Raw genomic sequence first — 26,320 nt, 5'->3', positions numbered from 1 at the left:
ATCCACGACAATGTTACTCCTGCTGATAAGGCCAGCATTTATTGCCCATGCTTAATTATCCATCATGGATAATTAAGCTTATGGAGGTAGTCATAATGGCTTATGGAGGTAGTCAGCTACATTGCTGTGGGTCTGGAATCTCGTACAGGTCAGATCAGGTTAAGAACAGCGGATTTCTTTCCCAAAAAACTGCAGCAGGCGACGGTGCAGAGGGACCTCGGGGTCCTTGTGCATGAGTCGCAAAAACCCAGCCTGCAGGTGCAGCAGGTGGTCAGGAAGGCGAATGGGATGCTGGCCTTCATAGCGAGGGGGATTGAATATAAAAGTAGGGAGGTCTTGCTGCAGCTGTATAGGGCATTGGTGAGGCCGCAGCTGGAGTACTGTGTGCAGTTTTGGGCGCCGCACCTGCGCAAGGATATTTTGGCCTTGGAGGGAGTGCAGAGGAGGTTTACTAGGCTGATACCGGAGTTGAGGGGGTTGAGCTATGAGGAGAGGCTGAATAAACTAGGCTTGTACTCGTTAGAGTTTAGAAGAATGAGGGGAGATCTCATTGAGACGTATAAGATGATGAATGGGATGGATAGGATAGAGGTGGAAAGACTCTTCCCGCTCAAAAAAGACAGTAGGACTAGGGGGCACAGCCTCAAGATAAAGGGGGGGCAGTTCAGAACGGAGTTGAGGAGGAACTTCTTCACTCAAAGGGTGGTGAATCTCTGGAATTCTCTGCCCGTTGAAGTGGTGGAGGCTGCCTCGCTAAATATTTTTAAGAAGCGGGTTGATGGGTTTTTGATAAGAGAGGGGATTAAGGGTTATGGGGAGAGGGCGGGAAAGTGGAACTGAGCCACGACAGATCAGCCATGATCTTATTGAATGGCGGGGCAGGCTCGAAGGGCCAGATGGCCTACTCCTGCTCCTATTTCTTATGTTCTTATGTTCTTATGAATGGAAATTAGGGAACCAGATGGTGTTTCAGAACAATTGATAGTTTTGTGGTCATCATTACCGAGACTAGCTATCAATTCCAGAGTTATTGAATTTAAATTCCACCAGCTACCGTGATCAGATTTGAACATGTGCCCAAAAGTCTAATGCCTTTACACAAAGGATGTTTGGAATGTAGAATTCTGTGCCAAGAAGCACTGTTGAAGCATGGTCTATAAGCACATGAAAGGAATTAAATAATTGTTTTTATGATAGGAATTTAAAAAGTGTGCACAGTGTGATCTGGAGAGTGAGTTTAGATTTGGTGATTTATAGTGGAAAACACATTGTTGTGTTTTTTGTACATTCTATGCCATAAATGCCATTTGTGTGGATTAATCTAGACCACTGGTATGTCTAATTAGTATTAAAATATTTTGTGTTTCCCTTTTGACTTGCAGATGAGTTTGGTTTGCACATACTGAAATATCTGTTGGACAAGTACAGCTCTGATGCAGCTAATTTTCCGTATCTCAATCCCAACTGTCAGGACGACAATGGAAATACCTTGCTGCACATTTTATTTCTCAAATCCTATTCTAAAAATCACGAAGAAATTATCGATCTGATAACCAGGTTTGAAATCAACAGCAAGATAAAAAACAAGGAAGGGAAACTCTATACGTACAAAATTAAAAAAGATGACCCACGGTTCACCCTGTGGAATAAAGCAGTATCACGAAATAGAAAGAAGAGAGAACAAAATGACCAGAATCAAAAGTCACGGACTTCAAAGAGTGTGAAGAATGCAGTGGGCAGAAAGCGACTTTCTCACCAGAGGGCTGAGTCTTTACAGAGTTCACAGCCTGATGAGCTGCCTCACCTTCCTAGCTCCTGGGAGGCTTCTCGTCAAGTGGATGAGCCAAGCATTGCTTTGACTTCCAAAGAAATCCTAGTGAGTGAAATTACAAAAATGATCCAACAACTTAATGTGATTGAGACATCAGCGGAAACAAATCCTTCCAGTCTACCCTTTGCCAACAACAATTTGCTCAGTGCTTCAACTCAGGCTTCGGAGACAAGAGCTTTAATTCTTGAAACTGGCCCTTTGCAAAATACTGACAATCTTGAAACTGTAATGCTGAATGGGGCCACAGAAGATTCAGACTGTGATACAGTTCAACAAGATCCAAGACCTGAAGAAGTGACTGATTTACAAGACCTGGACTTTGATAATCTGACATGGGAGATTGAATGTACGTCAGAATTGCTAAAAAAGCTCAGCTGCCGAGACGTTCCACAGCACATGAAAACAAAAACTGTGAAGGTGATTCAGCAACTTGGCAATGGAGAGTGGACTCAGAGCCTCCAGAAACCACTCAAGCACCTAAACTGCCCCATCAAGCTTTACGAAGCTAAACTTGACAAAGGAGCAAGAATGCTTTGGGAACTAGCAGTGGACTTTTCCCCTCGCTATAGTGAAGAGCCAGAGGTGATTTTTCAATCAGAGCTTTCTTTTCATCCTCAAGAAAGAGTCACAGGAAGGGTATACAGTGAGATTATCCGAATCTGGGATATCATCCTCGACCACAATAAACTCAACCGTGCATTGGATATGATCTGTAGTTCTTACGACCGTGGACAAAACTGCATCCTCCGGAAGAAGCTTAAAGGGATAACTAAAACTGTGCTTACCTCAAATATAAATGTCCAAAAGAGAATCCCATTGATCTTTGTGGAATGTGTTGATTGGAAACAACGAAAAGAAAAGGTACCTGAATACTTCCCACCTGCTAGTGCAATTGAGACAGAGTATAACATAATGAAGTTTCATAGCTTTAGCACCAATATGGCTTTTAACATCCTTTCTAATCTGGAGTCGAGAGTTGAGTATCCTTTTAGGGTGGGAGAATTAGAGTACGCAATCATTGACCTTGTCCCTAAGCCATTACAGGCAATCATTCTGATTGGGCGAAGTGGAACAGGGAAGACCACTTGCTGTCTGTACAGACTTTGGAAATGTTTCCAAACCTACTGGGAGAAAACACAAGTTGGAAACCCTTGGTTGGTGCGACAAGTCTGGCATAAAAGGAAAACAGAAGTCAAGGAAGATGGTGAAAAGGAAGCAGCAGTGACAGATGGCAAGACAGATTATTCTGATACTGTGGATGAGGAAAAGGATTTTGAATTTGTGGACCAGAGCTGTGCTTTGGATCAGAATGGAATAGCATTTGATGGCTGTGGCAGTGAGTTAGCAAATGGCCATGGAGATATGCTGGTGAATCCAGATAGTGCTAACAAGCTTGAACACCTGCATCAAGTCTTTGTTACCAAAAACCATGTCCTGTGCCAGGAAGTCTTGAAAAACTTTATAGAGCTGAGCAAATCCACCAAAGCTACAGGTCACTTCAGTCCTCTGGAACCAACGCTTCACAAACTCCAGGATATTAAGGATGAAAACTTCCCCCTGTTCATAACTTCAGAACAATTGCTGCTGTTAATTGATGCATCCTTGCCAGACCCTTTTTTTCCCCGAAATGAAGATGGCAGCCTAAAAAGGACAATTGTGGGTTGGTCTGCTCAGGAAGATATGACAATACCAGATTTAGGAGAAGAGGACGAAGAAGAGGAGTACGAAGGAGAATTTCTGGATGATGAGTGTAGGATTGCAGAGGTTCATGCCAAAGAATTTGATCCTCGTATCTTTGTGACCTATGAGGTATTTGCACAAGATCTTTGGCCCAAAATGGTAAAAGGCAAATCTCACTTCAATCCAGCCTTAGTGTGGAAGGAAATCAAATCATTTCTAAAGGGTTCTATTGAAGCTTTAAATAGTCCTCAAGGTTGCCTCACAGAAGAACAGTATATTAAATTGGGAAAGAAGAGAGCACCAAATTTCCAGGAGGACAGAAGTGAAATCTACCGCTTCTTCTGCTTGTATCAGCAGATAAAGTCTCAGTACAGATACTTCGATGAGGAAGACGTGTTGTACAGTATATCACTGCGATTATCTAAGTTAGATGAACTGCCATGGTCTATTCACGAACTATACGGGGATGAAATACAGGACTTTACCCAAGCAGAGCTTGCCACCCTCATGAAAAGCATCAATGACCCAAATTCTATGTTCCTTACTGGTGACACAGCACAAAGCATAATGAAGGGAGTTGCTTTCCGCTTCAGTGACCTACGTTCTCTCTTTTATTATGCCCACGATTCCAATCAGAATGAAAATAAACAATGCAATGTAGTAGTGCCAAGCAGAATATACCAACTGCATCAGAACTACCGATCACACTCAGGTATTTCTTTCAGTCCATTATTTAAAAATTATTGAGCTGCAAATGAGTATATGAAATCTCTTATTGGAAGAGAATAGAACTTTACTGATTTTTGTCCCCTGAACCTTCATAACTAAGCTTATTTTTAAAGTCTGGAATTTTGATTCTTCCTTTGTAAACATTTACACCAAAGATATTGAGGACCAAAACTACTTGCCATTCTACAAAACTGGCTTTCCAGTTTATCTGCATGTTTAACTTACTCTAATTTTGTCATCCAGTTTCCTTGATTATCTCTCAGTATCTGATTTGTCTCAATGATAACTGTTTTACTATGACCAAATGCTCTCAGGGTTTGATGTATGTTTATTCTCAAACATAGAGAAGGTTCACTAGGCTGATACCGGAGATGAGGGGGTTAGCCTATGAAGAGAGATTGAATAGACTGGGTCTGTACTCGTTGGAGTTTAGAAGGCTGAGGGGGGATCTCAGAGATGTATAAGATAATGAAGGGGATAGATAGAGTAGAGGTAGAGAGATTGTTCTTGCTTAGAAAGGATAGCAAGTCTAGAGGCACAGCCTCAAAATAAGGGCGGGCGGGGGTGCAGTTTAGATCGGAGTTGGGGGGGATCTTCTTCACTCAAAGGGTGGTGAATCTCTGGAATTCTCTGCCCGTTGAAGTGGTGGAGGCTACCTCGCTGAATATATTTAAGTCACGGGTAGATAGATTTCTGATAGACAAGGGAATTAAGGGTTATGGGGAGAAAGCGGGAAAGTGGAACTGATCCACTTCAGATCAGCCATGATCTTATTGAATGGCGGGGCAGGCTTGAAGGGCTAGATGGCCTACTCCTGCTCCTATTTCTTACGTTCAAACGTTTTTATTTACGTGTGGTGCATGTCAAAGAATCTTAGAATTTCTACAGTGCAGAAGGAGACCATTCAGCTCATCGAGTCTGCAGTGACTCTTTGAAAGCTGTATCTCCTGGCCTTAACATTGAAAAAGGTCTGTAGGATTTTTTTTAAAAGAATCAGTGTTTGCCATTTTACTTGCCCATTGACATAAGCCTGGGGGTGGTTGTTATGCGAGTTGTGCTGCAAGACTGATTCAACAACCCGTCTTTATCACGGTGGAGTCCATGTCAGTTTGATTAACAGCTCCAAGTGGTTGTACTGTCTTTGATGTCGGGCTATGAATATAAATGTTTGTTGTTACAAGAGATTAAATAGTTAAAGGAATGAATGTGGTGGATGGGTCTTTATCGATGGGAGGCTGTTTTCGGGTTGTCACGGATGGGGCAAGGGGAGTGTGTGGGTGGGGTGGGGAGGGCTAAGGTTGCTTTGTTTTTTACAGCTGGGACGTAGTGCCAGAGCTCAGAGATTGGCCTTTTAGATAGCCTGCCTCTGCGGTTGCCTCAGCATTTTCTGGGGTTGGCTAGCCCCATTCCTATTTTCACCCAACACCACCAAACCACCCACACACACACCCCCCCACCCCCCCGGAATAAAAATCAGAACATCTGGAGCACATTTTCCCAAGTTGTGTTTACCAACGAGCACATAACCGAGTTAAAGTAAACGTGCACGCATCCTGCGAATATGAATATTGAGATCGCATCCATAGATACATAGAAATTCGGAGCAGGCAGCAGGAGGCCATTCAGCCCTTTGAGCCTGCCCTGCCATTCATTATGATCATCCAATAAATAGCCTGATCCTGTCCCCCACCTCCCCGCCTTCCCCCATATCCTTTGACCCCCCCCCCTTTGCCCCAAGTGCAATACCTAACTACTTCTTGAAAATATACAATGTTTTGGCCTCAACTATCTTCTCTGGTACCAAATTCCACAGGCTGACTGTGCTTTGGATGAAGAAATTTCTCCTCATCTAAGTCCTAAACTGTCGACCGTGTATTCTCACATTGTGACACCTGATTCTTGATACCCCACTATTGGAAATATCCTTCTTGCATCTATACTGTCCAGTCCTGTTAGAATTTTGAGTTTCTAAGAGCACCCTCTCATTCTTCTGAACTACAGTGAATATAATCCTAACTCATTCAATCTGTCTTTGTACATCAGTCCTGCCATCTCAGTAGTCATTCTGGTAAACCTTCTCTGCACTGCCTCTAGAGCAAGAACATCCTCCCTCAGATAAGGAGACCAAAACTACACACAATATTCCAAGTATGGCCTCATCAAAGCCCTGTATAATTGGAGCAAGACATCTGTACTCCTCCACTTGAATCCTCTCATTTTATACACAGTCTCAAATCTGGATTGAGCCACATCTGGACTCTCAATAGTGATAAACTGTTTCATGCATGGATGAACTGTATGTAATTTGTTTCGTGCGCGTTTTTTGATTACTGTAAATTCTTTGTGTGTATTTAGGAATTTTGAACTTGGCCTCTGGTGTAGTGGATCTTCTCCAGTACTATTTTCCCGAATCCTTTGATCGTTTGCCAAGAGACACTGGGCTCTTTGATGGACCAAAACCTTCTCTTCTGGAGTCCTGTAGTGTCAGTGACTTGGCTATTTTGCTTCGAGGAAACAAACGGAAATCTCAGCCAATAGAATTTGGTGCTCACCAGGTTTGTATAAATACATCTGTTTCTATCATTTAGGTTGTGAGTAGAAGAAGTGACCAGTTAAATTGGAGAATACCTACAAGTGGAAGTTGGAAAATAAAAGGTGAAATAGCAAGACATGTTTTGTCTTTGATATGGAGATGCTGGCGATAGATGGGGTAGGTACAGTAAGAAGTCTCACAGCACCAGGTTAAAGTCCAACAGGTTGATTTGGTGGCACGAGCTTTTGGAGCATTGCCCCTTCATCAGGTGTGTCTTGGCTCACCTGATGAAAGGGCAATGCTCCAAAAGATCGTGTTATCAAATAAACCTGTTGGACTTTAACCTGATGCTGTTTTGTCTCTGGCAGAAACAGGAACGTATTGGGAGAGTTTACATGAATTTCGAGTGGTACAGATATAGAGTAAGCCTTCCTCTGCTCAGCCCCACCCACACAAGCAATCCTTACTGCACCAGTGTATCATTTTTCCATTTACCACACTGATCAGATTGTCATGAAATGCTTAACGAAGGGTAGTTTGTACTGTCAACAACCAACATCATCGACAGCCCAATTATGTTTGTCTAAACTCAGAGAACAGTGGTCTAAGCTGAATGCCCCAGATATGCTGGGCCAGTGGCTAACCCACTGTACCATCCATTTCCAGGTACCTTAAAAAGAGGCAACTTTGATGAACAAAACCATTGTATTCAACGATCGCTGCACATATATTGTATCACTGGTTATGGAGGTCTGTTATACTGCAGAAGTTAGGAAAGTTTTTCAAATTACAAAGGAGAAAAATATAATTTAGCCCTGTTATATCTGTATGTTGTATTCATATAGCCCAAATTACAAAAACCGCTTGATTCAATTGTAGGGCTGCTGCCATTGAATGTACTGACAGGAGTGAGAGTTACCTGAGGTGATATTTTGCTGGTGAGTTCATGTTGTTGTAGCTCCAGTTTCATACCTGGTTCTGAAATGACATGATGTATCCTAGTGCTTCATCATAACCTGTTGCTATTCTTCTTGCACTTGTGCAGTAGCACTGCATATGAACGTACAAATGGACAATGGAGCAATGCAAATGGCCCACATCAGAATAAACTTCCATCTCCGTGGTGAACATGGATTGGTGGAATGGATTATCCACTCTTTTCGACTTGACTATCATTCATTTATTCTTGATAGAATAACAGTTGAGCAGTCAGATTAAAACCTTTGTGCTGATTATGTGTGCTAGACATGACTGGAAGGAAGGAAAATATTGAACATGAATTAACGACGGCAGATATAGTCTGTGGCGATAGCCTATTCCATCAGTTGCATTGGTTTCATGTACGTGTCAGCTTTCTTGTTAACTTTCATTCAGCTGGTGAAACCTTTCGATTTTTTTCCTTATTAAAAATGATACAACAGCATAACATATTTAAAAATCAACCACATTGCTGTGGGTCTGGAGTCACATGTAGGCCAGACCAGCTAAGCTTGGCAGATTTCCTTCCCTAAAGGACATTAGCGACCAGCAGGGTTTTCTTTGCAACTATCTACAATGGTCCAAATGTTTTATAGAGTTTAAATTCTACCATCTGCCACGGTGGCATTCAAACCCTGGTACACAGAGCATTACGCTGGATTTCTGGGTCATTAGTCCACTGACAATATTTCGCCACCGCCTCCCCTTGGTGCGCTCAAGAAGTGAATACAGCTGGACTTCTGACTCCTCAGTCACAAAGAACTAGGTGGTATTCTGGAATTCCTCCAGACATGCCACAGGACAAACTTAAGTATAATTGGGCAAGATGATCGTTATCTGCTACATCAACAGAAGGGCCACGAATGAAATATATTTTTTCTTCCTCAAGGGCAGCATCTCATCCCTTTCAAAAATAATCTTAGGTTATGACCATTTAAGTGTTCCATCCCCACTCTTGTGGCAGTGCCTCTGCCACCATTATATCAAGCTCCCAGCCTGACATTCAATTAATGACGGTGAGAAGGTTCCTGAGGCAGCAACCCTAATCAGAGGGTCCAGAGCCTTGGCAGGATGACAGCCCTATTGCACGTGGTAGCTGCTGCCACTGTAGGGTGTAAACCTCCAGCGTGAGGCATCCTCTGAGTGGTCACAGCTGCCAGAAACCTCTGTGTGGGATAGTTGTAACCTGCAGATCCCAGTGCCTCTGGTGGGGTTGGGGGTGTTGTGCCCTCAGCACAACAGCTGAATCTTCCCCAAGTGAGCCCTTAAATATGTAGATTGGCTACCCACCATTGCCGGTTTCACCCTGCCTTTGACAAGATGGAGGCAGGAGTACATTGATCACCTCACCCAACAGGTTCTTGTTCAATCTTTATTCCAGTTCAGCTGTCAATGCTGCCTTAGCAGGATAAGGAAGGTTCTGACCTTCGAACTTGGCTCAGATTTTGCTGAATAGTTATCCAAGGTAGACTAAATGATGTCATTGAACAGTCCACCTTGATGTTTGAAATATCCACCAGGAGTTGTTCTGAATATTTTCATGAGTTTGGGGTGGAGATGGATTTCCAGAGGTGGACTGTCAATACTGTTGACAATTCACGTGCATAACATCTGCTGGAGAACAAAGGCAATGTTACCTTGAAACTGGGCAATCTTATCTTTTCCTGGATACTGAGGACACTGTTCATATTTCTTTGTTATTTTGATCTAATTTATTTGCAGCTAAACATGCACAAGTGAAAATTACGCAGGTGACCCTCCCACCATTCACCTCACTAATTGTGGTTAATGGCAATAAGCAGAGACAATAATCCATTGCTTTGAAAAATAAGTCTTCTGTTATAGTTGGGAGAGAGGTGCCAAAATAATTATAAACTCACAATGATGATTATTAAAACACTACTTTGGTAGTTGACATGTCAATTTCTTCATGTACGGACAACATCCACTGATAGGGCTTAGTATGTATGATGGGAAGCGTTTCTGAAATGGTGGACAGCTAAACTGATTGGTTGTCCCATTTCATTTAATGCATTGAGATATCTCTAGTATCACTTCGATTTGGTTTCAAACCTCTGGTTCTTTTGAAGTTCATTTATAGCTAATTCAGGATTCTTCGGTTTGAATCATTAGAAGTTCCTGTATTGACATCTTCTTTTGATCAGCTAATAGACACCATTGTGTTTGGCTCTCAGTGGTTTTAGTACGAGTCTGAAGTTTGTTTGAGATCAGTGCACCCTCATTATACATGTTGGCTTTAAACACTTCAGCTAAAATTTGTATTGTTGCGTTTTTTTCACTCCTTTGATCCAGTTGTATTTGATTTCACATTCAGGTGATCCGTAGAACTGTTCTTTAATTTTGTCCCATAACTGCTTGCAGGATCTCAGTTTCACCTCTTTCTCACTCTCTCACGAGTTGTCATGCTTCCCATTGTGCAAGGAGAAAGGCAAATAGATAGCTAACTAACTAGGCACAGACTAGTGTAATCAACCAGTCATCCTATGAGGAAGAAGCTGGAGTGGGCAAAAACTGAAGGTTATTCCAGCTGTTGTCCAAGCTGCTTCCTGGGCATCTCCAGCTGCTAATATACATGGGCTTTCAAATAGAATAATTCTTGTGTATTTAAATACTTTATTGTCCAGTTTTAACATTACACAGTTTGCTACTGACAGCTTGGTGTAAGACTCCTCCAAATTGGTCTACCTTTGCTGAATTTGTACTGTTTGCGTGTACCTCCAATCTGCGCAGGATGTGGAGTACTGATGAAAGACAGCTTACTTCCCCGTTATATAATTCTTCAAGATTGTTAAATTACTTTACTTTGCCAGGCACCACCGGCCACCCATTCATCCTTGCAGGGAGAGAGGGGTGGTATTTGTGTTGAGCAGCTAGATTTTAGGTCAGATCAAACTGTTGCTATGATACAGGTCCTGAAAGTAGGCACTTAGGAATAAGGAATTGCAAGTCATAGTACCTATCCACTGACATGTTTGAATATCTCCAGAATGCAGGCTATGGTATATTCTTACAATTTGAAGCATGTATAGTTTGAAGAATAAAGAAGACCCCGTCTGTCTATTCATGCCATGAGTAAGTCATGCAAGATTATTGAGATTGTGTAGCCATCTGCATTGTCCCCATGTTGAAGTGACTCTCTGTCTTAATTTTAATACAATGCATTACAGGTTATCCTGGTTACGAATGAAAAGGTAAAGGATACAATACCGGAAGAGCTTAACCTGGCCCTCGTTCTGACAATATATGAAGCCAAAGGTTTGGAATTCGATGATGTCCTCCTCTATAATTTCTTCACAGATTCTGAGGTAACAGTTTGTTTTTTTTATTTATTAGTGTCACAAGTAGGCTTGCATTAATACTGCAATGAAGTTATTGTGAAAATTCCCTAGTCGCCACACTCTGGCACCTGTTCACGTACACTGAGGAAGAATTTAATGTGGCCAATGCTCCTCAGCAGCACGTCTTTTAGACTGTGGGAGGAAACCAGAGCCCTCCGGAGGAAACCCATACATACATAGGAAGAACATTCCGACTTTGCACAGACAGTGCCTAAGCTGGAAATTGAACGCAAGTCCCTGATGTGAGGCAGCAGTGCTAACCACTGTGCCACCTGTTTCTTCGCCCATCCTGCTGCCAGTCTGGTTTAAGCCTGCTGGGGGCAGTTAAAATTGGAGCCAGTGGATTAGATCTTTGATGAGTCACGATGACTTGAGATCCCTTCAAAAATGATGGCCAGGACCTGACTCTGATCCCATTCATGGATTACTCGTTCTTGGGAATGTGTCTTATGGGCACAGGCTGGCTCAGATCAAAAGCTTGCACCCTACTTTCTTGATTTGGCTGGCTCCGTTACAAGATAAGAATGTCCTTATCTTGGACTAGGAGTCCTCCATAATTTTCTTGGAGATGGACCAAGTTTTCAGTGAGTTGCAGTTTACAGAATCTCATGCGTATTGCTCCCATGCTAAGCTGTGCCCCTCCATGTCACCCCTTCCCTTTGGCTCAGGCCTTTCAACCACCTAATTTTTTGGTGCTCATTATGTATTCTTCACTGAGAGCACAGACCTCCATTTGAGTACTAAAACACCTGAGTCCCAGACAAAGCGTTGATTTACAGCCGTCTGATCTTTGCTGTCAATTTTACAGTATTGAAATTCAAAAGATTTGGATAATTAACACTTGTCCTGCAGTGAAATTACATCTTTTGTAAATATAGTTGCAAGTAACAAATGAATTATTTTCTAAAGCTTTTTTAAGGCATACTGTTCTCAATATAAGTGTATACAATGAGCATGAAAGTGCCATAGCTTGGCATGGGGACATGAGCAGACATGGGTAGAGCATAGGGAGTGTTTGGAGGGTTATAGGGGTGTGAAGACAAGAGGGTCTTTTGTGTTTTTATTTTAACTGGGATGAAGTCCCAGGTGGACATTTTGAACAGTCCACCTCCACACCCAGCAGCCGCTGAGCCACCATTCTCCCGGGATTGGCTGGCCCAACTGCAGCCTGCACTACCCCTCGCAATGAAAATACCATACTTGCAGACACTTTGTCCAAGCAATCCCAAGTCGCCTTAGGGATGAAAATCCAGGCCATCGTGCCTGGATTGAATCAGTCTGGAGAGCAATGAGCGTGGAATTAAGCCGGGAATCAACGAGAATAGAATGAATGAATTTTAACCGTGTTTTTGAGTGCTTTAATTGAAGAATGTACAATGTTTTTGTCACTCTTTAGGCTGATAAGGAATGGCGAGTCATCTCCTCTTTTCAACCTTCACCTCAGTCAAAAGAAAATTATGGGCCATTGCTGGAACAACCAATTGATGAATCTGTCCCACAAAGCAGACCCCTTGAATTCAATGTGGAACTGCACAAGGTAAAACTGGTTCATTGCTTTTTTGCAGTGTAACTTTTGTAAATTAAAATGTCTTCTTTTTCATGAGATATGGGTAATACTCTTGCAAGACCAGCATTTGTTGCCCATCCCTAATTCCCTTTGAGAAACTGGTGGAATTTGTTTAGTCTCCGTAGGTATATTTTCATCTATCTATCGTTGGAAAGCACTTCAAATGTATATCCATTAAATGATATAACCTCCTCGATTTCAAACATTCACTGTGACAAATTATTCCTTGTTCAAAAATCTGCACAAAGACATGTTTCCTCACGCTTGATCTCATTCTCTAAGATTGACCAGCTCTTGTCACTGGCTCCTTAACCTTTTCTCTTCATCTCCTCAACACCTTTAATACGTTTTAAAAAACCTCGATTAGATAGCCTTTCTTTCTCTGGTGTCATGATAAAAATCCCAATTCATCCTTTTTATGTAGAATTACACACAATGTACAGCACAGAATGGTTCAACCCAGCCAGTCCATGACCATGTTCATGTGGCTCTCGAGCTTCCTCCCATCTTTCCTCATTTCAACCTATGTCATGTACAACACTCATGTTACCTGCCAGGATGCCCCAACTTGAAATGCTGGTTAGTGGTGATGTATAGTCTTGTGAGGAGTTCCATAAAATACCCTCTTCCTGTGAGGAACCCGCCCAGTCATTAGATAAACAATCTTGAAGAATATGTATTAACTTAAAAGAAAAATGCATAAAGATAAGGACTACAATACTCTAAGACACTTAAGTACATGATTAACTAAACACACACCATTTAAATAGAAATTGCCCCTGAAATATACCTATGTTCCCTGAATTTATGAAGACTTCCTTTTCCCAAACAACATCTAAATTAAGTAATTATGTAAGTCAAATCCAGCTTATAATTATCACACAATACAAGGCTGATGATCAAGTTAGGGAAATGTCTTTTCCTGGTCCATCAAAGACACTTAAATTGACTTTACAAAGGTTTCCTGCAGTGCCTTGGCTCTGTGACTTGGATACAACATAACATCTTTCACTTCTGAAATGTAATTATCACCCCTTGGCCGTGTGGCGTGGGCCGGCCTCTGGCTGTTTCCCCTCTCCTTATTTTGAACTTGGATTAATTGTCTCTATATCTTGAATTCTTTCCTTCTGTGGAGCTTAGCATTTCTATGGCCCTTACCACCAGCTCATTGAGGGGAACAGTTTCTGCTGTGGAACTTAACATTTCTATATAGCAGTTGTGTAAGTAATCTGTTTCTACTCCTAGAGCAATTCACACCTGACTATGTTTGGATACTCTGGTGCCTTTAAAACACTTTTGTCACGTTTAGAGGCTTGCCTGCCCCTGGAAATGCTGGCTGTTACTGTTGTTAGGCAGATTTCTTTCGGGCCTTTTTAAATTCCTGTTATTGTTGCTTCTAGATAAATCCCTGACACCTATTAGCATAACACACATTGAAATGTACGTAAAAAATAGAAGCAGGAGTAGTCCCTTCAAGCCTGCTCTGGCACTTATTATGATCATGACTGATCATCAAATTCAGTACCCTAGTCCTGCCTTCCCCATGTCCCTTTAGGTCCAAGAGCTATATCTAATTCCTTCTTGAAGTCGCACAATGTTTTGGCCTCAACTATTTTCTGTGGTAGTAATTCCACACATTCACCACTTTCTGGATAAAGAAATGTTTCCTCATCTCAGTCCTCAAACTATGACCACTAGTTCTAGACTCCCCAACCATTGGGAACATCCTTTCTGAGTCTAGTCTCTCTAACCCTGTTAGAATTTTGTAAGTTTCTATGAGATCCCCTCTCGCTCTTCTAAACTCCAATGATTATAATCCTAACAGGCTAAGCATCTTTTCATATGACAGACCTGCCATCCCAGAAATTAGCCTGGTAAACCTTTGCTATACTCCTTCTTTAGCAAGAACCTCCTTCCTCAGATAAAGACAACAAAACTGCGCACAGTACTCCAGTGTGGCCTCACCAATGCCCTATACAATTGCAGCAAAACATCTCTATCCCTACACTCATACCCTCTTGCTATGAAGGCCAGCATATCATTTGTGTTTTTACAGCCTGCTGTGCCTGCGCGCTTAGTTTCAGCGACTGATGCATAAGGACACCAAGGTCTCGTTGACTGTCCATCTTTCTCAATTTACACCAATTCAGATAAGGAACTGCCTTCCTATGTTTGCTACCAAAGTGGATAACCTCACATTTATCCACATTATATTGCATCTCCCATGCATATACCCACTCACCCAACTTGTCCACATTGTGCTGAAGCATCTCTGCATCCTCCTCACAGCTCACCCTCCCACCTACCTTTGTATCATCTGCAAATTTAGGGATAATGGCCGCGATTCTCCATTGCGACCCGCAACTTTTCTATCGGGTCACAGTGGGAGACATGCGTCTCTGGCTTTGAACAGAGATTTTTGCACGTGCATTTCCAGAGCTAGCGAACAGTTGTCGCTCCGACTACGCTGGAAACCGGCAGGAAAGCAGGCAGGTCATTTAAATCTTTTTTTAATATGTTTTAAGTATGTATATCAGTTAATTAGCAAGACCTTTCAGGTCCCGATCGAATTTCCCACCCCGCCAGGAGTACTTCATTCTGGCGGGATTCAGACTAGCTCCCCACGTTCGGGGAACTAGCGGGAGACCGTGCCGGAATGAGAGCGGGCATTCGGGACCCCCCCAGGTGGTGGGGCGGCAGGGGGTGGTGCCCACCAAGCATGGGCACTGTGGCAATGCCAGCCTGTGCCCCCTGGCACTGCCCAGGGGTAAAGTGCCCCCATGCCCAGCAATGTCAGCACTGCGAGTGTCCCAGGCTGGCCAGAGATTGAGTTGGCTAGCAAAGGGGGAGTCTGACAGATCGGGACCACTGCGCACGCGCAGAGTTCCAGGACTGTCAAACTCTGGCGCAAATAGGTCCCCACCACCCAGGTTTTTAATAAGATTCCTGACTGAGACCCCTTTAGTGCAGAGATTCAGGTGAGAAGCTGAACTGACAGAACAGTTGGGATTTAGAACAGTTCTCCAACCAAGTCAGCACTTGGGAAGAATCACGGCCAGTATATTTAGTTTCGTCGTCCAAATCATTAACGTATAATGTGAACAATTGGGGTCCTAGCAGAGATCCCTGCAGTACCCCATTAGTCACGGCCTGCCAATCGGATAAAGACCCATTTATTCCAACTCTTCACTTCCTATCTGCCAGCCAGCCTTCTATCCATCTCAAGACATTGGGCCCTTTTTTTACCATTTTGATTCTAAGTGCTGGGCGGACTTGAAACTGGGAGTGTTTCAGATCCGACTTTATGACCTGTTTTCAGGCACCCCCATATGCACTGTGCCTGAAAAAATATCAGCAATTCCGAATTGCGCTGCAGAAGCCTGTGGAGGGGCAGCTCTGAACGGCTCCTCCAACCGCATATGCGCAGGAAAAGAAATGATAGAATGCGGCTCCCCTGCCACGTCGCTCCTGGACCGGATAATGCCTCCCCCGACCCGCACCACCTCCTGCCATCCCAGACCTTCACTGCCTCCCCCCCCCCATATCACTGATCTCAGGCAGCGTGGCAATGGATCCCCTCCTCTTCCCCCACTGATGTCAAGCAGGGAGCCATTGGGCGCTCGGCACTTACCTTCTCACTAACTGGAGCGCCCGAGTCGGACTTTGGTGGAGCATGTCTGTTTTCACGCCGATTCTGGGTGGGCCACCGCAGTGGTAAAGGAAGAAGCGCCAGCGTTAGGCGTGCAGCTCATTAAGTCAATTCAAATGCGTGCAAACGCATTTAAATGGCCGTCACACCAATTTCAGCCGTGGTCAATAGTTCCCTGGTTTATCTCTACCTCCCTTTTTGAATAGCAGGCTTACGTTAGCTACCCTCTAATCTGTAGGATTCAGTGGAGAGTCAGAAAAAGTTTGGAAAATGACCACTAATTGATCCACTATTTCCAGGGCCACTTCCTTAAGTACCCTAGGATGAAGATTATTAGGCCCTGGAGATTTATCCATCTTCAATCCCATTAATTTCACCAATACCATTTCTCTACTAATACAGATTTCCTTCAGCTTCTCACTAAAACTGGCATTACTCAGAATATACATGTCTTCCTTTGTGAAAACAGAAGCAAAATATGAATTTAGTTCATTAGCTATTTCTTTGTTTTCCATTATGAATTCTCCTGTTTCTGACTGTAAGGGACCTATATTCGTTTTTATCAATCTTTTTCTCTTTACATACCTGTAGAAATTTTTAGTCAGTTTTTATGTTTCCTGCTAGCTTACTTTATTTTCCCTTTAGTCAATCCCTTGGTCTGCATTTGCTGGATTTTTTAATGCTCCCAATCCTCAGACCTATTGCCTGTTCTTGCCAATTTGTATGGCCCTTTTTTAATCTAATGCCCACATAAGCCATGGTTTGGTCACAGTTTCTTTTTCATTCTTATGCCACATAGGAATAAACAACTTTTGGAGTTCACCTATTCATTCCATGAATGCCCTCCATTGCCTGCCCACTGTCCTTCCTATCAGTAATGTTTCCGAGTCAGTCACAGCCAACTCATGCCTCATACCATCATAGTTATCTTTATGGAGATTCAGGACCCTGGTCTCAGAATCCACTACCTTACTATCCACTTTGAAAAAGCATTCTATCATATTATGGTCACTGATTCCCAAGAGTTCATAGAATCATAGAACCCTGCAGTGCAGGAAGAAGCCCTTCAGCCCATCGAGTCTGCACTGACCACAATCCCACCCAGGCCCTACACCCATATCCCTACATATTTTACCCACTAATCCCTCAAACCTAAGCATCCTAGTACAGTAAGGGGCAATTTTTAACATGGCCAATCAACCTAACCCGCACATCTTTGGACTGTGGGAGGAAAGCAGAGCACCTGGAGGAAACCTACGTAGACAGAGGAGAATGTCATACTCCACACAGACAGTGACCCGAGCCGGGAATCAAACCCAGGTCCCTGGAGCTGTGAAGCAGCAGTGCTAACCACTGTGCTACCATGCTGCCCTTTCTCTTGCAACTAGATTGCAAACTAATCATTTCTCATTGCACAATGCCAAATCCAAGAAGATCTGTTCCCTTGTTGGTTCCTCAACATATTGGTCCAGAAAACCATCCAGTATACCATTCTTCCTCTAATGTACTATGACTAATTTGACTCACCCATACTATATACCGATTAAAGTTGCCCATAATCACAGATGTTCCTTGATCACAAACATTTCTGATTTCCTGTCTAATACTATTCCCAACAATAGTGGTCGTCTGTTGGTCGTCTGTATGCTAGCCCAATGAATGTTTTTTGCCCCTTGGTGCTTCTTAACTCAACTCTTACAGATTCCACATCATCTATGCTAATATCTTTTCCCAATATTGTATCAATATCTTCTTTAATCTACAGTGCAACTCTGCCACTATTTCCTTTATGTCTGCCCTTCCAATCACTCAAAAGCCCTTGATGTTTAGTTCCCACCCTTGGTCACCTTGAGCCGTATCTCTGTAATTCTAAATATGTCACATCTCTTTACAGCAATCTGCGCAACTAATTCATTCATTTATTTCAAATGCTCCCAGCGTTCAGGGACGAAACCTAAAGCCTAATCCATTTAACATTCCTTTACCAATTCCTACTATTTTCTACTGTTTACATATCTAATTCTGGCCTTTGATTTCTCTGCCTATCACTTTCCTTATTCTCCTTGCTGTCTTTTTCTCTTGTTCTTGATTCCCCCTGCTCTGAATCCTTACGTAGGTTCCCATCTCCCTGCTATATTAGTTTAAACCCTCCTCAACCACTCTATAGCAAATAACACCCCCCAAGGACATCAGTTGTTATCCTGCCCAGATGTAAGCCAGTATAGTTTGTACATGTCTTAACCTCCCCCAAAACCAGTTCCAATGCCCCAAAAATCTGAAATCACTCCCCCGCACCATCTCTTCAGCCACGTATTCATCCTGTATACCCTGCGGTTTCTATTCTGACCTGCATGTGGCACTGGTAGTAGTCCTGAAATAACGGCCCTTGAGGTCCTGCTTTTTGACTTGCCTCCTAGCTCCCTATATTCTGCTTTTAGGACCTCATCCCTTTTATTACCAGTGTCGTTTGTACCAATGTGTACTACGATCACTGGCTATTCGCCCTCCCCTTTTAAAATATCCTGCAACCTCTCTGAGATATCCTTGACCCAGTCACCAAGGAAGTAACACCTGGAGTTTCCTTTGTGGCTACAGAAACATCTATCTATTCCCCTCACAATTGAATCTCCTATGACTATTGCATTTACCTTTTGCTCTGGTGCCACAAAGCCAACAGTAGTGCTACAAATTTGGCTGCTGCTGTTATTTTCTGAGAGGCCATTTCCCTCAATAGTATCCAAAACGGTATATCTATTTTGCAGGAGATTAGCCACAGGAGATTGCTACACTGCCTAGTTCTCTTGCTCTATCTCCTGCCCACCAATTCCCTTCCTGCCTGTGGAGTCTGAGCCTGCGGTGTGACCCCCTCTCTATACATGCTGTCCGTCTTGCGGGATGCTCCACACTGTGTCCCGACGCTGCTGCAGCTCTGAAATAGGAACTTCCAGGAGCTGCAGCTGGAGACACTTCCTGCACACACACTAATGCTGGAAACATTCCTGGTCTCCCACATGGAGTAAGAAGAACAGGAGGCTCTCCTATCATGTCTCACCCCCTTTAAGTTAAATGAATCCTTTTAATATCAAACCATATCAGCTAGGGCCCTTCTTCTCCATTCTTTGTCATTACGGAATATATTTCTTGCAATGAATCACAGAATGATATCTTAACATTTGTAACCAATAGTAGTAGTAAAGGTAAAGTCGTCACAATCCCAGATGACTAGAGGCTGCTCTCCCCTGGGAATTTAACTTGAGAATCACCACACCTCACACGAGGGGCAAGTTTGAGAAGATGGACCTTCATGAATAACCTCAGCTGATAAAGGACCATGCTGTTGTCATCACTCTGCATCACAAATCCAGCCAACTGAGCTAACCAATTCACCATAAGTAGTAGTAAGATTCCCCATGAGTTGTAGTAAGTACCTACTGTATTGTACTCTCTCAAACAGCTGTTTAGATTTTGAGATATAAACTTGCATTCCACTCTTAGTCTTTTAACCACCCGATTCTGCTCTTAGATTCATTTTTCTTTGCTCCTTAATCCTTCTAGCTTTACTCCTTAATCCCCCTATGTTCTCAAACTTTTATCTTCAGTTATTTAAGTTCCAACTATTTAAATTTGGTCCCTAATATCAGTTACTCACCAACCAATCGGCTTACCGCGTTCCTGTGACGTTGTTCTTCGATTTTTTTTTCAAATTCAGCACGTTGTTTGTGGCTGGCCCTGAGCCTTACATTCCCCTTATCCTCCGCTCCGAGAAGAGTGTCCCTCGCAGGTCTCTGACCCTCACACTCCCTTTATCCTCCACTCCCAGAAGAGTGTCCCTCTCAGGTCTTTGACCCTCACACTCCCCTTATCCTATGCTCCCAGAAGAGTGTTCCTCACAGGTTCCTGATCCTCGCACTCCCTTTATCCTCCACTCCCAGAAGAGATACTTTGTAGGTCCCTGACCCTCACACTCCCTTTATCCTCCACTCCCAGAATGTCTATGTTCTATGTTCTTTGACCCTCACACTCCCTTTATCCTCCGCTCCCAGAAGAGTGTCCCTCACAGGTCCCTGACTCTCACACTCCCTTTATCCTCCACTTCCAGAAGAGTGCCCCTCGTGGGTCTCTGACCCTCACTCCCTTTATCCTCTACTCCCAGAAGAGTGAACGTGGCAGATAACTTCCTGAGGGCCCCAAGCCTCATGTTGCTTTTATCCCCCACTCCAGGAGTGTATCCCTCATAGTTCCCTGACCCTCGCACTCCCTTTATCTTATGCTCCCAGAAGTGTCCCTCATGGGTCTGGTGCTCTCTGCTCAGTGAAGGTAATTGAGGGCCTTGAGCCTCACGCTCTCTTTATTGTCCACTCCAGAAATGTGTCCCTCAATGGTCCAGTACACTCCACTCCCAGAAGGTAAGCTGATTCTCCCTTCTATAAATACACCTAAAGAAAAACTGGCCAAATGCCCTTCAGCACCATGTAGTGGTGAAACCTAATTTGTCACCACACTCTGGTGGGAGAGGGTTGGGTACAGAGAGCCTCCACAGCGACAGCACCCGGAGGAAACCCCTGCAGACATGGGGAGAATGTGCAGACTCCGCAGAGACAGTGACCCAAGCCGGGAATCGAACTGAGGTCCCTGGCGCTCTGAGACAGCGGGCTAATCGCTGTGCCACCATGCCACCCTTTGTCCTGTGGTTGGGAGATGTATCATCAACAGTCCTTAACCTGACCAGTGGGTCATTTAAACAGGCACTACCAAAACGGTAAAGTTCTACATGGAGTTTAAAATTTGTGAAATTATTTTTATATAAACACAAATTATGTTTGATCATTGAGCAAAATAAATCAAATGTTCTACTCTTATCTCGCTACCCAATGCTCAGAGTTTCAGTGTCCGCTCCAGTGAACAAGATGCTTGCAATGCCTTATTAAATTTTCATTTACCATGTGAAGATTCAAAGTACATGCAGCCCCTTCCCATCTCTGGTATATCTTAAATCATGTCCCCCTTTAACAACATGAGCCACAAACAGCTACAGGTATTTTTAGTGCTGAACATTTAACAAATTAATCTGACATTCTTCTTACACTATATGTTAACAGAGATTATAACTACGATAAAATAAATGGAACAACATTGTTCAGAAAATAGCAATCTAAAGATAGCTGGCCTCTTGTGCATCACCCACTTCTTTCAGCCCAATGATAGTGGTTGTCCTTCAATCATCGGCATTAAGCTCTGAAATACTCTCTCTGAAGCATTCTGCCACCCCTCTCTTTTTAAGAGCTACTTTAAAACCTCCAAGCACTTAGAACATAGAACATTACAGCGCAGAACAGGCCCTTCGGCCCACGATGTTGCGCCGACCAGTTACAAAACAATGACCCACTAACCTAAACCAATCCCTTCTCGTCCATAAACCTATCCATAGATCTCTTAAACGCCCCCAAACTAGGCGCATTTACAACTGCAGCAGGCAGGGCATTCCAATCCCTCACCACCCTCTGGGTAAAGAACCTACCCCTGACATCTGTCCTATAACTACCACCCCTTAATTTAAAGCCATGCCCCCTCGTGCTAGATTTCTCCATCAGAGGAAAAAGGCTATTACTATCCACCCTATCTAAACCTCTAATCATCTTATATGTTTCAATAAGATCCCCTCTTAGCCGCCTTCTTTCCAGCGAAAACAACCCCAAATCCCTCAGCCTCTCCTCATAGGACCTCCAGCCTCTCCTCATAGGACCTTAGTTACCTGTCCTAATGTCTCTTTCTTTGACTTGGTTTCTGATTTCTCACTTGTGAATTACCTTGGGACCATTTCCAACAGTTAAGGTGTTTTAAATGCAGATAGTTGTTGTAGCTACTTCCTCAGTCCCAGCATCTTAGAACATAGAACACTACAGCACAAACAGGCCCTTCGGCCCACGAGTTGCGCCGATCACATCAACACCTACCAACCTACAGACCTATCTATAACCCTCAATCTCATTAAACCCCATATACTCATCCAGAAGTCTTTTAAAAGACCCCAGCGAGTTCGCCTCCACCACCACTGACGGCAGCCGATTCCATTCACTCACCACCCTCTGAGTGAAAAACTTACCCCTAACATCACTTCTGAACTTCCCTCCTTGCACCTTAAATCTGTGTCCTCTCGTAGCAACCATTTCAACCCGGGGAAATAGCCTCTGAGAGTCCACCCTATCTATTCCTCTCAACATTTTGTAAATATATTTTAATCTAAATTTATATAAATCATGGTTATATGCGAACAATTCCATCTCAAACTTGAACATTGTAAACAATGACTCCTCCTGACTAGTTCCTGACTATTTTTTTCTCTCTGGATTCTTGTCTTGAACAATTTAAACATATTCTGCCCACATTTTCCAATCTCTTCCAGCTACATCTACATAATGTGCTGTATCTTGAAGAAAGTTATCCATGTATGAGACAAAGCATGTTCTAAGAATGGGAAGATAAATAGACTGGAAAAGTAACTAATTGGAACCAGACTAGTTGTGGAACCAGACAGGTTGAAGAATGGGAAGCTTGCTGATTGTATCAGATTTTACCAAGATAGCTCATCCCACAAATGCAAGTTTTTAGAGGGGGGGGTCTATACTAAATGAGTGCATCCTTCAAAATTCCAGCCAGTAACACTTAAGTTCCTTTGCATGCTCTTTTGTTTAAATTGGTGTTCTCATATGACAGCAGGCATTGTGCCTTAGTACAAGTATACAATGAGCAGTTTGTGACAGACCAACAGTGAATCTCTCAAATTAGTTTTAAACGGTATAACTATCAGAGCATAGTTATTTTCCTCATTTCTGTGACTATTGAGCTGCTGAGGAAAACATCGTGGTACAGGGAAGAAAACTCAACAAACCCAAGTTTCAAATATTTATCAGACCTCAGAAACTATTTTTAATTTAAACCTGTTGCTCAAGTCTTAAAGTAGCATTGTCACAGCTGAACGAAAGCAAAGGCTAATATTTACCTGGTATGCATACCCTGAAATGAATGTCAGTGGTCAACTCTCATCAAAATGCTTATTTCTTTCTGTGCAACAGCTGCTCAATTGTGAACTCAAACAATTGTACACAGCCTTTACACGAGCAAGGGTGAACTTGTGGATCTTTGATGAAAACAAAGGGAAGCGTGACCCAGCCTTCAAGTACTTCATTAACAGAGATTTAGTCAGAGTCGTCAAAACGGATGAGAACAAAGGTAAGGAAGTAGAGAAGTAGAGAACACGCAAAAAAACAACAAAATCAAAACTTTATGCTTGTTTGTAATGTTGAATCCTATGCAGTCTTTGCAGGCACCTGAAGATTCAGCCTATTTGTAATTTTTAACTTGAGAGGGAAGCCTTAATTGCATGATTCTGTCATGACTGGGCATTTTTTATCTGTACTTTTCAATCATTACGTATGCCAAATGCTCAGCCATTCTAGCTTCAGTTCTCAGAACATGGGTGAACTAACTAAATAATAATAACAATTATTATGGTCAGAACATTGAATACAGGAGTTGGAACGTCTTGTTGAAGTTGTACAAGACATTGGTAAGGCCACACTTGAAATACTGCGTTCAATTCTGGTCACTATTATAGAAAGGATATTATTAAACTAGAAAGAGTGCGGAAAAGATTTACTAGGATGCTACCGGGACTTGATGGATTGAGTTGTAAGGAGACACTGAATAGATTGGGACTGTGTTCCCTGTAGTGTAGGAGGCTGAGGGGTGACCTTATAGAGGTCTATAAAATAATGAGGGGCATAGACAAGGTAGATAGTCAATATCTTTTCCCAAAGGTAGGGAAGTCTAAAACTAGATGGCATAGGTTGAAGATAACAGAGGAGAGATACAAAAGTGTCCAGAGGGGCAATTTTTTCACACAGAGGGTGGTGAGTGTCTGGAACCAGCTGCCAGAGGTAGTAGCAGAGGTGGGTACAATTTTATCTTTTAAAAAGCATTTAGATAATTACATGGGTACGACGGGTGTAGAGGGATATTGGCCAAATGCAGGCAATTGGAATTAGCTTAGGGGTTTTTGAAAAAAGAGCAGCGTGGACAAGTTGGGCCAGAGAGCCTGTTTCCATGCTGTAAATCTCTATAACTATGACTCTATAACAAGGGGTTTTGAATGCTTTGGATGATTTGTTCATTGGATAAAATAATCAGAAATGTACGTTTTTGGCTCTGCACTGTATTGTCAACCAGAGTGGAACTTGGAAGTTCTGGCTCAGACAACAGACCTACAACTGAACTAAATTTTGTGTAAAGAGGAGATGAAACATTTCATTTTCCACTGAATTGAGTGAAACTTCGTTCTCCTTATGATTGAAACAGTGCAATACTTCCTCAGTGTTGATCTGCAATAATACCAACTTGCATTTATATTTATATCCATTTAGAGAGAAGTCTCTTACTTGTGTTAATAAACTTAGTTAACATTTATATGAAGTGAATATTTTTATTTTTCAGAGCTTGATGACAGTATGTTTGTTAAAACCTCGACAATGCACGAGTGGGCAGAAAGAGGTGACTACTTTGCAAAACATCAGTGCTGGAAGGTGAGCGGTAAGAATTGAAATACGAGGTCTAGTTTATGGATTGGAAACTATGTATAAAGGTCTGACAAAGGACTTTTCAGAATCTGAGGTGGGTCGTGCGAGGGCTGCTCTTTGATGTTGCTTCGAGAGTTGCCTAGTGCTTCACGTCGTTAGTGTACGCTTAAACTGGACCAACTGACGGGCAACACGACAGCTCAGTGACTATCACTGTCTGCTGTGCAGTTACAGAGACCCGGGTCGGATCTCCGGCTTGGGTCAATGTCTGTGGGAGTTTGCACATTCTCCCCGTGCTTGCGTGGGTTTTCTCCGGGTGCTCTGGTTTCCTCCCACATCCCAAAAACGTGCTTTTTAGGCTGATTTGGCGTCAATAAATTGTCCCTGAATTGGATCTCCCTTAATCTGGCGCACGTATAATTCCCTAAATTTGCACGCCCTTTATTGTGGAGTCCACTAGAGGTAGACAAAAACGCTGATGATCGACAGAAGACTTGAATAAGGCACTCACTGAGTGTTAAAATGGGCGGCGTGGGCTTGTAGGGTCGAAGGGCCTGTTTCCTGTGCTGTGTTGTTCTTTGTTTTTTAACATGGGTGAAAGGGTGTGATTGGGTGCGGGTGGGGCCAATGAAATAACCTGGTCCCAGAAGATAGGTAGATGTTTTAAATAGCTTAATGAGGCTGGCAGGCTCAAATTAAACTTCATTCTCAGGAAATCCGACTTTATTCACCTCCTTTTGAGGTGTCCTCTAACTAAATATTTGGTCGGTCACTTGTTCAAGGTAAATTTATTTGGCTAGTTGTGAATTCTTTTGATTCATTATGTTGCTGTGAAATGGTGTGGGATGTTCTTCCACATTAAGGGCCTACATAAATGCAAATGTTGTTAAATCAGTGGGACAAAGGGCAGAATCTTGAGCTCTCCCTGTGTAGGTGACTTGGGGGAGAGCAGAGTGGGTGGATGTGCTGCCTCCAGTCAGGTTGGGTGGGTAGGGGGGGCGGGGGGGGTGGTGGTTAGTTTTTAAACTATTATTTCAAAGTGATTGAAGAGTCAATAGATGTTATGAAACTAATTTCAATTCGATGAAAACCCGGAGGTTGTTTTCAATAGACAGACTATGCGAAAATCTCTTTCGGCAAGAGCCAGGGATACACCTCCTTAGCATCATCACAGGCAGTGACAGCAACCCGGCCTTTCAGAGGAAACCTACAGAACAACTCACCTCGCTGTCAGTGAATGAAACGCTGAATAACAAGCGACGGGTGAAGCAGAGCTGCACCAACCACTGAGCATCTGGGGCAGAGCTCATCCCCCTGCTTAGTATCTCTCATTCACTCCAGCTCATCAGTCATTACTCACCCGCTTCCCACTGCTGTAGACCAGTGGCTCCCAACCGGTTGTGAAGGCCCCTCAAGTGTGC

At 43.0% G+C, this 26,320-nt stretch overlaps 1 protein-coding gene across 4 annotated transcripts in view; it reads left to right on the top strand.

Annotated features, from left to right (window-relative positions):
• LOC145346446 (TPR and ankyrin repeat-containing protein 1-like) overlaps nt 1-26,320 on the top strand; it is a 104,802-nt gene that overhangs the window by 64,023 nt on the left and 14,459 nt on the right. For all 4 annotated transcript variants that reach the window (XM_080193693.1, XM_080193695.1, XM_080193692.1 and 1 more), the window contains exons 14-19: nt 1,383-4,223; nt 6,596-6,795; nt 10,940-11,077; nt 12,507-12,647; nt 23,400-23,556; nt 24,817-24,905. In XM_080193693.1, the coding sequence (XP_080049819.1) occupies nt 1,383-4,223; nt 6,596-6,795; nt 10,940-11,077; nt 12,507-12,647; nt 23,400-23,556; nt 24,817-24,905 (3,566 nt within the window). The remainder of the gene's footprint in view (nt 1-1,382; nt 4,224-6,595; nt 6,796-10,939; nt 11,078-12,506; nt 12,648-23,399; nt 23,557-24,816; nt 24,906-26,320) is intronic.

This window comes from Carcharhinus amblyrhynchos, chromosome 8, assembly GCF_965287045.1.
Source record: "Carcharhinus amblyrhynchos chromosome 8, sCarAmb.v2.hapA, whole genome shotgun sequence".
Classification (NCBI taxonomy): domain Eukaryota; kingdom Metazoa; phylum Chordata; class Chondrichthyes; order Carcharhiniformes; family Carcharhinidae; genus Carcharhinus; species Carcharhinus amblyrhynchos.
The sequence above is the reverse complement of the archived record's forward strand: the minus strand, read 5'-3'. Positions and strand labels throughout refer to the sequence as shown.